Source organism: Aulonocara sp. 'chitande type north' Nkhata Bay, linkage group LG12, assembly GCF_057382095.1.
Source record: "Aulonocara sp. 'chitande type north' Nkhata Bay isolate Kocher_YH1m ecotype deep benthic linkage group LG12, A_spYH_male_GT1.1, whole genome shotgun sequence".
Classification (NCBI taxonomy): Eukaryota; Metazoa; Chordata; class Actinopteri; order Cichliformes; family Cichlidae; genus Aulonocara; species Aulonocara sp. 'chitande type north' Nkhata Bay.
Window position 1 is genome coordinate 21,620,278 of NC_141355.1, and position 12,501 is coordinate 21,632,778.

Here is a 12,501-nt window from a genome sequence, read left to right on the forward strand (position 1 = left end):
GAGCTACGACACTGGCTTCAACCTGACTAGGCCGCATGACGTGAAGGAAAGCAGACGTGTCACTTGTTTTCACTTGATGTCCTCACATCTCCTTCTGCCTTTTATGTGTGCTATCATGCACATCTGCACTCTCTTTCATTATCACAGCTTCTCCACAGAGTTATGCCACCATTGCTTTGTGATAACATTAGCCCCTTTCAACATGTCTCTGGCCAGCATGCAGGCCTGTCAGATGATAAGACAAGAGCAGTCATATGTTGTCACACAGATGGGTGATGAGGCCGTAGACAGGAAACAGACTCCGTGTCCAGATCATTGTTCATTGTATTTAACCATTTTCTCTGCTTACTGCTGCAGTTTGGTGGGTAGTAACCCATTAAACAATTAGACACACTCATGGAAAGGTTTCTCTTCAGCGTAATTGTAATTCCCCCCCCCCCCCCCTTATGCTTGGCTTAATAATAGTTCATTTTACCTCCTCTTGCTAAGGCTGTAATATTTTCTGACCATTTATCTTCATAAGCACCAATGACACCTCCATCATATTTGTAAGAGCAATAGCTGCAGTCAGCTGTGGAGGATAATGTTTCTCCGGAGAAGCCTGCTGATATACAACACAGACCCTCAGTTAAATGAATATACACATCTCCCTACATTTAACATGCAGCACTGTGCTGAAGTCTCTAGCCACCCACCACATCTTTGTATTCTTCTGGGAAAACTGGAAATAGGTGGAGCAGTTTATTGAAACATCTGCAGAGCTGCACAGTATAAAAAGCAAAAAACGGTGTTTGTACAGTTGTATTGAGCTTGAAAGTCAATATCTGCTATGACCACCTTTATTCTTCAGTACGGCCTGAACTCTGAAGCTCCTCTTTCGATGTCTGTTGCTTTTTCTTCCGTTCTCTGTCAACATAATCTCACATGCTTTAATAATGGTGATGTCAGGGCTCTGGGGAGACCAATCCATGACTGATAGTTTTCCACAATGTGTGTTTTTTGTTTTTTTTTCTTTCTTCTATCGAGTAAAACTGTCAAGATGGAAAAATTAAGCTGTTGGCAATAAAATCAAAATCCGAAGATACTTTTGCGTTCTTAATTTCATCAATTTTGACAAGATGTCCAGCACCACTGACTGAAATGCAGCTGCAATCCATGGCAGAGCTCCGCCCGTGTCTTACAGATAGCTGTAGACACTCACTGTTGTACCATGACTTGTAGATGCATCAACTAAAGGGCTGGACTCTTTTTCTATTTTTTGAGGACATGACTCTTAGATACTGCACATCTGCTGTTTCCTCAGATGTTTTTAAGCACACATTGCACACCATGCTGAGATATGCCAAGTTTTCAGCTAGTAGGTCTTTGAGAAATATTATTTAGTGCCTGAAAAACTATGTAATCTTTAACACTTTTGCTAAATTCAGCTAAAGAAATGTGAACTAATTAAATTCTTTTGAGACAGACTGCAAGTAACAGTTCATCATCTGTGATGCTCAAAACAACAACAACAAACAAACAAAAAAAACCCTGATTCATACATTTACTGGATTACTGATCGATTGAAAAACAAAGTATGGAAATTCACAGGAGAGCTCACTGCTTAATGTTGCAAATGTAATTTGACTTAAAGTCAAGCTGGCCCAGACATTGGAAGTGCATTAAATAGTCAACAGGGACTATACTATTGCAGTTAAAGTAATAAGGTGGGCAATTAACCACCTCCATGAAAATGGCCCGTGTGACTATGAGTGTTTGCAATGTGCTGCACAGTGTCTGCTCACTTCCTCCTCTGTTTTCACTGTTTTTGTTCAGTTTTCAGTGTGTGATTGAAGGAGGATTTGGTCGACTGTTGTGAGATTAACATCGTGTCTTTCTCCACAGACCATCATGGGACAGAATCTAGACAAAGTGGAAGGAGGAGAGCAAGGTTTCAGTGAAGGATCGGAGGAGGCGAAGCCCAGCCATGACTCTGAATGTGTGGGCAGTCATGCAGGTGATGTCATAAAGGGAGAAACATTATGTGAAGACGAGGGCAGTAACTCCGGGGTAAAGCCAGAGTTTCAGGATCAGGAGCCAACAACACCTTCTAGTAAGGAGCACATGAATGTGTGGGAGAGTTCTGCTGCTGCAAGAGAGGTGAGACAGGGAGGGGTTGCAGGAAAGGAGGAGGAAGGAGGAGGAGGAGGGAGGACTGCTCCACTGGTCCCACATGAGACGGACGAGGACTGCAAGAGCAGTTTGAAAACTGTGGAAAGTGCAAGAGCTTGTAAGCGGTTCAGTCAGATCAAGAGTGAGAAAAAGATCAAGATGGAGTATCCGGCAGAGGAAACATTACCACATGAGGAGAACCAAGGTGAAAACCCAGAGGACGCAAGCTCTTTTCACATCTCTGAACGGGGATCTATGATGCAGACGAGCAGCAGATGTGGAGCTCATGCAGGAAGTGAGTCTCTGCACTTTCAGGATCTGAATGAAACTATGATGCATAAAGTTGAGAATGAGGATATTAAGATTTGCGCGGGAACAGTGGGCCGCTTGAGTGAGGGGAAAGAACCCCCACCTCAACCCCAGCATCCTTTGAAAAACAGCCTTCAGAGAGCGCCTTTATCAGACGTGAGTGATACCATTCACTGTAGACCTTCAAAGGAGAGCGCAGAAAGTAAAACTAAACATGAAGCTGCCACCGATGACCAAAGAGAGTTGGCAAGGGCTTATTCACACGTGGATACAGCTGACATGAATCCAGTTTCCACTGAACCCAGCTCTATTTTGGAGAAGCTGCTTAAGAGGAATAAAAAGGAGGCAACACCATCCCTTTCTAAAATAAAAGAAGTTCATACTGACTGCAAGGACACCTCAGATGTTCCTGTAGATGTAAGTGCAAAGGAGGTCCTTGACAGTTCAGCATTAGCATCGCCTGGTGATTGGATTGATCTTTCAGAAAGTGATATAAAGGGGATTTTGTCCTCCTCTGCAGATGGGATACACAATAAGCATAAAGCAGAGTATGCAACAAAAGATTACACCAGTAAAGACCTGGATGTGAAACAAGCAATCTCTACTCACAGTGCAGCTTCAGATTTGCTTTGTTTTGAGAGCTCATGCCCAAAATCATGTGATTTCAGAGCTGAAGACATAGACTCAACTGATGCTTCAAACAAGCAGGATGTGAAGATAAAGGCAGATATAGGCCTCTCTGAGGGTGTAGGCTCGGATGATTTACAATCAGCTGTTTCACATGAAAAAAGTGAAGTGAGTGGCGAGGAATCTGCACCTTCCTCTCTGTCTCCACCTACAAAGAATGATGGGCAAAAGACAGACACCAGTACTCTCAGACCTCCTTTGAAGATAAGAAGTGATGCTGAGAGCAAAAGCAACCCACAGTTATCTGACTCTGAAAAGGCAGATAGTCGGTCGGTCAGGAGAAAAGAGTCCCTGAAGAAAACTGTTGCACTAGCTGCAGATGCTGGCTCAGTCTCGAGTTCAGGTGTTAAGGTTACCTCAGAGGAAATCCACCAAGTCTCAGTCAGCATGAGGAAGGATGCTCATATGATGCTTAACACAGAAAACAAGATTCCAGAAGATACTGCTAAAAAACCTGGCAAAGACTATGATGATGACTCTATCTCAGAGAGAAACAAGTCCCTGGGCACTCCCCGATCAAGGCCCGTCTCTGAACTCATAAAGGAGACAGTTCAGCTGCATGAAAAGCTGCAGCACCAGGAGCGGCCAAAGCTAGCTGAACTCAAGTCGGATGAGCAGAACCAGTCCGTGAAGGTGGCACAGATGAAGGCGGCTTTTGATTCTGCTCAGAAAACCCCCGAGAAGCCCATCGAGAGGAAGCCATCAATGAGAAAAGGTAAGTAATTTGAAATCTACACTGTAACATACATAGTACTTTGCAGAGTGTAAGGAGGCTAAATCTAAGCCTAAAATCAAAGATCTTTAAATATTAATGCAAATTGCTTTTCATGCATATGGGATAAATCCGGGATAAATCAGAAATGAAATATTTGGTACTTACATTTGAAGCAGCACCACTTCTTTTTAGTGTACGGGTGCACTTTTTTTTTTTTTTAAAGCCATCATTTGTTGCAGGACTGCTTATTACCCTGGTAATTTTTTAGAGGTCATCATTCTTGTTGCAGAATGAACTGGGAACTGATTCAGCTGAGTATTGTGCAAAAAAACAGAACTAAAATAAGACTAAGACTTTTGTGCAGTACTCCATTTACTGCAGCGTCAAATTAACTGGGAGTACCAGGATAGCAGGAAAATGAATCAATGTCCGTGTTTATTGAAGTTTTTCTGGCATATGAGCCCTAAAATGTTGGGAAAGGATGCCTGATAGACCACGGCTGTTTTCTAGTGTCTCTGGATTTGTAAAATACCGCCATCTCGTGGTGCTGTTTTACACTTGGGGTACATAGAATAGAATAGAATAGCCTTTATTGTCATTGTACAGAGTACAACGAAATTGGAGTGCCACTCCCTTGGTGCAAGTTTCAATAATAAATATAAATGTAAAATATAAAAAGTACAAAAAAAAAAACCAATCGTAAGTACTCAAACAATAGTATGTACAATATATACAGGATAGCAGCATTAATATAATGACAGTATGAATAGCAGCATAATATAATGACAGTGACGGTATGGAATAGGTTCAATTGTTTTTGTGCTTATTTACTACGGTGATAGCTCTGGGAAAGAAGCTATCCCTGAATCTGTTTGTCCTGGTTTTATGTGACCTGTACCGTCGGCCTGACGGTAATAGTTCAAACAGTTGGTTGCTGGGGTGAGAGTGGTCCTTGATGATATTGCCAGCTCTGCTGAGGTACCGAGAGTTTGCAGTGACCTCCAGGCTGGGCAGAGAGCAGCCAGTGATCTTCTGGGCTGTGTTGATGACCCTCTGCAGTACTTTTACATGTGTTCTTATGGAGATGTGAAATGTAATTTCAGTATCTACTAAGCAGGTATTGGTGTTGCTTCATCCTGAATCACACTTTTTGCTTATTGATGTTGGAAAAAGCCTAAGAAATTTAATCCAACTTTGTTAGCCAACTTAGCCACATGCCGTGTGTGTGTGTGTGTGTGTGTGTGTGTGTGTCCTTCTAATAGTATCAGCCAGCTTGCCCCCACTCACTTACAACTGGATGTGCATGCATAAAGCCAGACTATCCAGCTATTTTTGCCTCAGCCTCATGCCATATTATGAAATCCTCCTGGATCATGAAGGAGTTGCATTTGGCAGTTCATCTAAATGGGTTGTGAAATTGTGCTTTTTCTTAACATATGGTTGTAGAAAAATATGTATATAATAACCAGTATGTAGTAAATGGATAACAGGAGGACATAACGGCGTGCAATAGAGATTAAAATGGTATGAAGCTGCCATAAACACACAGTTTAGGAGTCATTTTCAGTAAGTGGGAACCTGAAGAAAGGAGGTGTGAGGTCTATGCTTGTGATTGGCTGTGAGCTGTGTCCTTCAAAGAAAGTAATCCACGCAGCGCTCGCCAAAGCAGCGGAGGGGCGGGGCCTGTGTCGGAGAGGGGAAAGAGCACACAGAGAGAGCGGCTCGTGTCAGCGCAGCAGCGGCTCCGGCAGAGGGAGGAGAAATCAGTTGGGATACGAGTTGGGTTTTGTGCTTTTTCATTCAGCTTTCGGAGATACTTGCATTTTCCTCTCAGAAGGTAGGTTAAAGATGATGTAGATTATTTAAGAATATTTCGTTTTTCTGCTTCGCTCTCTTAAATTGGTTGCGGCGATCTTCGTTTTTTCCCCTACACCCAACTACAGCAGTCCAGACACGAAAGTGCATGCGCTAGCTAAAATGAATCGGGACAGTCTGTGTAATGGGAACATTTTTTTTTTCTCGGTAAAGCTAGCACTAACCGTTAGCGGCAGTTAACTGACATTGCTGAAAAACTTTCTAGCCCCTAGACAAAGATGATTTTTGTTCCTTTGGCTCTTGGGTTTAGAGGGAGGGAATGTGCCGTTTGTACGTTATGGATCGGGGTGGGGTAGCTAGCCATAGTGCGGCAGGAAAACTTATCTCCCAAACGGTAGACCCACATACGCCGAGGTGCAACCGCGCCCTGCCCCCTGGCATTCACTGCTGGCGTCATTGTAGTCTCTTTCAAACTGAACAATGGGCTCGAAAAAATATCCAAATGTTAAGTCTTTAATTCGCACATACAGTAAATTACCCTCTTCGAGTCCATTGTATTCACACAAATGCTGCTAGGTTCAGAACTGACCCACTAACACAGTGTTATGGAAGGGAAATGGGAAGGAGTCAAAGCATGAAAGTGGATGCACCTCCCAGTTGCATAGATTACTGCGTCCCCCCTTCTTCCACCATCACCAAACCGCCTCTGCTTCATCATACGTGGAGAGCTGTATATTAAATGCAAGTGTTGTTTGGCTTGCAGTCAAAAACGGTTTATTGCCTCAATATCTTAATTAAACTGCCCACAACTGGACCACAGATGTAATTAAATGGGTGTTGCCATTAATGAATGAGGGTGTTTTTTGGGGGGTGGGGTGGGGGGTGGACAGGAACATAACTGCGTTTCACAAATGCAGCTTCTCAAGCCAAGATCTTTCTTTTTGACTTCATTATATGGCCAGTACATATTCAATAAACAGGTGCACTGAACAGAGAAAAGCAAACGCCTGAACTAGAGATGATTTGTTTTTGTTTTTTTTTAAAGTGATTGAAAGCAATCAAAACAATACCACCATTGGAAATGATTTATTACAATTGTTGACTCCAAATCTGAAGGTTTTATGGAGATAATTAAATACTCAGTGCTGTCTCCTTTATTCCCATTTGGCAGTCATAAGTAGTCTCTGTAAAGAGTCACTAGTGGCTGCATGAATTCCCAAACACTCTTTTGTGTATCGCTGTGTCTGTGCGCCACCACTGGCTCATTTGCTTGTTTATGACAATAGGGTAGTTTGAATTGTAATGACTGTGGTTAGTGTGCCAAAAGGGCAGCATGACTTACATACTTGGCCCCTGTCTTTAACTAGGTTACTCAGCTTCTATGTGTAATTAGCTCTCAGTTGAAGGAGGGTCCCCCCTTCTTCCCATGTGCGAATCATGCTGTGGTCACAAAAGCAGGTGAAGGCTGACAGAGCGACCCTGAGGTCAGCATTACTACAGCTCTACAGCTGTGTTAAGACTTGTTTGCCATTCCAGACACATCAACCTCTGCCTGTTGTGCTGCAGCACACGGTCTTGAGAAGTGGATAGCCTGCCTTCCTATGGCTGGGCTGAGAGAGGAAGTGGGTCAGGAAGCAGAGGGAAACTGAGCATAAGATGTGAGGGAGTGTTTGTTCCTATCAGCTGCTGCAAGGCGCTCTCGTGTGGGCTGTGGTGAACTTTCAAGTGAATTTCAAATATTGCGAATTACATGAAAGTAATATGGTATCCAGCATGTCCGTTACATTTATTTAATTAGTGTTGACTTCTTTAAATCAAGCACTTCCCATCTGGTGGATTTTTTTCCATCTTTTTTCACAAGTAGTTGTGGCTTTTCAGGGAAATACAGAATAAGCACTTTCGGACTGAAGAAACCTTTACACGGTTCTTCTTTTTTTGTTTGTCCAGAGGGCAGAAAGTAGGAAGTGTTAAAGTTATTAAAATCCCACTTGTGGAGTCTTTTTAGTGCCTGCATTAGGGTAGGTAAACCTACTTTCAGCACAGGAAGACCAAAATAAACAAGCTAAAATGCAACAAGTCATACAAAAAACAGAAAAAGCCATTGCTTCCATTTCATCTAATCTTCTGTGGCATCCATGCACTGCACAAAGGTGTAGAAAGAAAATCATGAAACTGAAATAGGAAGCATATATTTTCCGTGGTATGACTTACTGGTAGCTGTCCCTGGCCAAGGACCAGCAAAGGACCAGCACATGCCACAAAGTGTTATGTAGTAAATTTTCAGATTGGTTTTTAGATTAGATTATGGACTGCAGGCCTCTTTTGCAGTTTATCTTATCATGAAAACACTGCACCAAACACAGCGTCCTCCGTGTGGTCCTATTGGAGTACCCCCCCCCCTTTGCAAAACAAATCCTCTAGTTGGTGGACTAGTCCAAGTCTTTGGCCTTATGTGTATGTTAGATGCTTGGACATCATCAGTGTCATGTGGAAAGAAGCTAAACATTGAGTCATCGATTTGGCCTCTGCATCAAAGACTCCATTCGCTTACATGCCTCTGTCCTGTCTATGCAAGATGTTATCTCAATTCCTACATAATCAATAAATTTCTTTTTTTTTTAAATCTGAGCACAGATACATGTAATTAACTACCTGCTTAGTGCAGTCGTGCTTGTTTAGACTGGACTAGTAGATAAGAAAAGGGACAGCTGGCTAAATCTATGCTGCTAATTGCGTTAGTCCCCATTGCTCAGACAAGTTGCGTCCATAACAAAGACCATGTTATGAAAACAAGCCAGTAGTCAGTTTGGCATCTAAATACCCTTTCTGTTGTGTCCTGATATGTTTGGCATAAAGTTTATTTTTTTTCTTGTGCTGAAGAATGAAGTTAAATCCGCAGTCCACTTTTTGTTAGTCATCTTCTTTACGTTTGTAATGAACTGTAGATGAGCAGTTCAAGCAGGTGCAGTCACACTAATAATACTGTTTTATCCATTGGTCTTTCCCACCACCACTTACAACATCTGTTGAAATGAAGTGGTGGTTTGTGCATTAGTCAGTGGGGGAGGGGAAGTATCTAATCAGGAAGAGGCAAGGAATATGCTTTGTACACTGAGGCGGTAATATTGAGCAGATTTTCTTTTCTGAGTTGAGGAATAAGCAGGTTTTGACTTTTTGTCTGCTTTTCATTTGGCTTATCATGCAGATTGTCTCATGGGAAAAAGAAAATGTCCACACAGATAAATGTAATCCTACACACGAACACCAACACAAACTAGGGTTTTTCCTGTTGTGAGTAATTTTCTAAGACTTTAAAGTGGTTCCTGTTAAACCTTGACTTCTAAGTAGGATAAGAAGTTTGGGATTTAGTCCTTAAAGTCTTATAGAGCAGAAAGTGATAAAGAGTTTGGATGAAGGGCTAAGCTTGAGCACTCTGAGGCATGGCCAGTCTCATGTTGAACACGCAGACGTTTTCTGACACATTTGTTTCTTATGTCTGGCTTTAAGGAGTCTGTTTTTTTTTTTGTTGTTTTTTTCTCTTATGAAACGAGGAAGTTGGAAAACAGCCAGTGTCAGTTTTTTCTTAAACATATTAAACATAGGATCTGAGGTATGTGATCGCAGCTAGTAATTAGTTCTGTGCTGCTCTTGGGTCGTAAATCTAAATATATTTCTATGGCTGAACAATATGGGAAAAAATCTTGTCGCGGTAATTCAAAAACGTTTTGCAAAATAACACAAGCAAAATAACACAAAATAATATCTTAAAAAGCAAAAAGGTTCTGTATCATTTCATTTTTTTCAATTGTTTTTAATAGATTCAAGAACAGTACTGCTCCAGTGAAGTGGGCGGTGAGGCTCATATATGGCTCAGAGCACAAGTCTGGTTTGGTAGTGAAGTATGGCACAGCTGTTCAGATAGCTGGGAATGTGCTGTCTGAGAGATTTGTTTATGACCAGTAGATAGTAGGCATCGAGGGTTGGTTACTTAAATCCAACATTTTTGACTCCCTGTACTGGCGTCTACATGTATTTACATGCCTTTGTGGGGAAAAAAGGTAGAGTATGCAGTGCAAGCTGCTCTGCTTCTTTGGCTACGTTCACACTGCAGGTGTTAATGCTCAATTCCGATTTTTTTGATCAAATCCGAATTTTTTTTAAATTTTTTTTTTTGGTCTGCTTGTTCACACTACAAATAAAATGCGACAGCAAATGCGCTCTAGCGTGAACACTCAAAGAGGCCCGCATGCGCAAAAGAAGACGTCACACACAACACTCTGGTTTAGACCCAGAGCAAACAGTATTGTTTGACTGATGGCCCTTAATATAAAGACTTCTGACTTTACGTTTCCCAATTTTTGCTTTAAGTTATTTACATAATAATGTAGTTAACCTAATTATTATCCTTATTGCTGTTTTAGAGGAGCGGTGCTTCAAAGGATAGTTGCAGATTTCTGTCAGAATCTGCAGATTATAAAGTACAAATAAAATGTTCACGTTTCTCCAACGTTGTCTTCCCAATAGTATCACTGACATCTACACTGGATGGCCAGGAAGCTTTCGCGATGTCTTCTCCGGCGCTGATAATTGGCATCTGTCTTGCGTCAGTGATGTAAAAGATGGATTTAATGCGACATGACCGTTCAAACAGCAGTCCCTTTCTAAAACATCGGATATGTATCGGATTCAGTACCACATACGAAAGTGACCCAGATCGGGTTTGAAAATATCGTATTTGTGCCGTTCACACTGTCATACCATGATCGGATATGGGTCGCATAGGGTCCAAAAAAATCGGATTTGATGCACTTTCGCCTGCAGTGTGAAAGTAGCCTTTGTCACACTTAAACGGTCTCCTCCTCCTGGTTTTAGCTCCTTTCTTCAGGGAGTCACCACCAAGAATCATATTGATCTCATACCATGCCTATCATCTTCCTCTGTTACACCAATCCTCTGCATGTCCTCCTTCATTAAAACCATGACTTCTTTGTGGTCTTCCTTTCTCCTGCCTGGCAACTCTTCAATATATTTTTTCCAATTTATCCACCATCCGTCCTCTGCACATGTCAAAACCATCTCAGCTTTGATTTTTGAACTTGCTATTATCTGGTGAACCTTTCCTTTCACTCCTGTTGCTATTCTTTTGTCACAAATCACCCCTGACACTTGTCTACACCCTACCTGCACTCTCTTCTTCATCCCTCTTGTGTATTCCCCATTGCTTTTGATGATTAAACTCATCTGTCTTCACTACTTCTACTCCTTCTCATTCACACACGTTCTGTCTTGCTTTTGCGGTCTTTAATTCCTCTTCTCTCCAAAGCATACTTCCACCTCTCTAGGCTTTCTTCCAGCTGGGAGGGGCATTAAGCCATTGTATTCCTAGTGCCAATCCCAAACCTAGATAAATGGGAATGGTTGTGTCAGGAAGAGCATCCAGTGTAAAGTTTTGCCAGATCAAATATTGGTTAACAATGGTTAAAACATCTGAACACTACATAATTCCTCTGACCCTTCTTTTCATCAATGTCATCATCTGTAGTCATTTGGTCTTTTATCTCACTCACACTCTTAATGTGCTGGCGTCCACAGCTGCACTCGAATATTAGCAAATGTGTGGCTGCTTTAGTGCGGATTGTAGTCTGTCAAAATGTGGGTGGAATGAGTTCTATAGATTTTCCATTGAAGTCAATGTACAACAGTTACAGTCAATATGCAGAATCAAGGAAAGCCATTTTATAATTATTTATTTATTTTTAGAGTTTTATCACTCAGTCCTTCTCATTTTGTCTACAAACTGTAAAAGAATACAGCTGCTTTCCTTAAAACACTATCTGTGTAGTGTTTTCTATGCTTACGAATGAAAGCACAGATTGGGGTCGGAGAGAGGTGGGGGGAGAAAAAGAACTAGGCACGTTATCTCATTGTTTCAAAAATTGCTGGAATGTAGCTGGACTCTGATTACAATAGTGGTCCGTGGCCTTGGTTACAGGAAGGGGATTTAGGTGGCGTCTCATGCGGTCTTGGTGACAAAAGGCAAAAGGCAGCCAGTGTGTGAAGAGCAATGAGGCGACATTGGCGGGTGTGTGTGTGTGGTGTGAGGGAATTTGAGTGTGAGAAAGAAATGTCTGTCCTATACTGACTGTTACTAAAGGTACAATATGATACTCTTTAACCACAAATACAATCCCATGCACCTTCCTCTCTATATTACCACCATATTAGTGTGTCATTAGTGTGAACCTGCATGGATGGCTAGCAGTGACCTGGGCTGAGTTTAACAAGGTGGCACTATTTGGTAATTTAAGAACTTTACATGAAATTAGTATATTTTCATTTTTGATGTATATTGCTGTCCTTGGTTTGGTGTTAAACTTCATTTAAAATGATCTTAGAACTAATAAAAGTAGTTAAAGTTTAACTTCTTTATATCTGTTGACTAGAGCAGGGCGATATGACCAAAAATATTTATCATGATATACATTTGAAAATTTGCGATAACGATATAACTGACGATATAATTGACACTAGACAAAATACTTTACAACTCACCAACTTTATTAGTGCAAAAAACCCCATCAAGGTATTACCGTGAATGGTATGATATGGCCCAGCCCTACTGTTGACATGCTGATGGAAAAGAAAGTAGGTTGATGTAATTCATATGCAGCTAATAAGAGTATATAGTATACAGCAGTTTTCCATAATGACGGTTGGTGACCGTTTAGGCTCTGTCTGTAATTCCGCTCTAATTCCGCTGCCCCTCCCTCTCCAACATCAGCTCATCCTGATTTGTGGCTGGGATTTTCATGTTATGTCACATC

The 12,501-nt window shown here is 41.6% G+C and overlaps 1 protein-coding gene across 2 annotated transcripts in view; it reads left to right on the forward strand.

Moving 5' to 3' along the window:
- The window catches only part of LOC147317402 (coronin-1C-A), a 39,539-nt gene that overhangs the window by 1,711 nt on the left and 25,327 nt on the right, over nucleotides 1-12,501 (forward strand). Inside the window, exon 3 of one of the 2 annotated variants that reach the window (XM_086314295.1) lies at nucleotides 1,885-3,862. In XM_086314295.1, the coding sequence (XP_086170421.1) occupies nucleotides 1,891-3,862 (1,972 nt within the window). In that variant the 5' untranslated portion in view covers nucleotides 1,885-1,890. Of the gene's footprint in view, nucleotides 1-1,884; nucleotides 3,863-5,565; nucleotides 5,700-12,501 lie in introns of those variants that run through there. The other variant, XM_086314296.1, reaches the window with a different exon arrangement.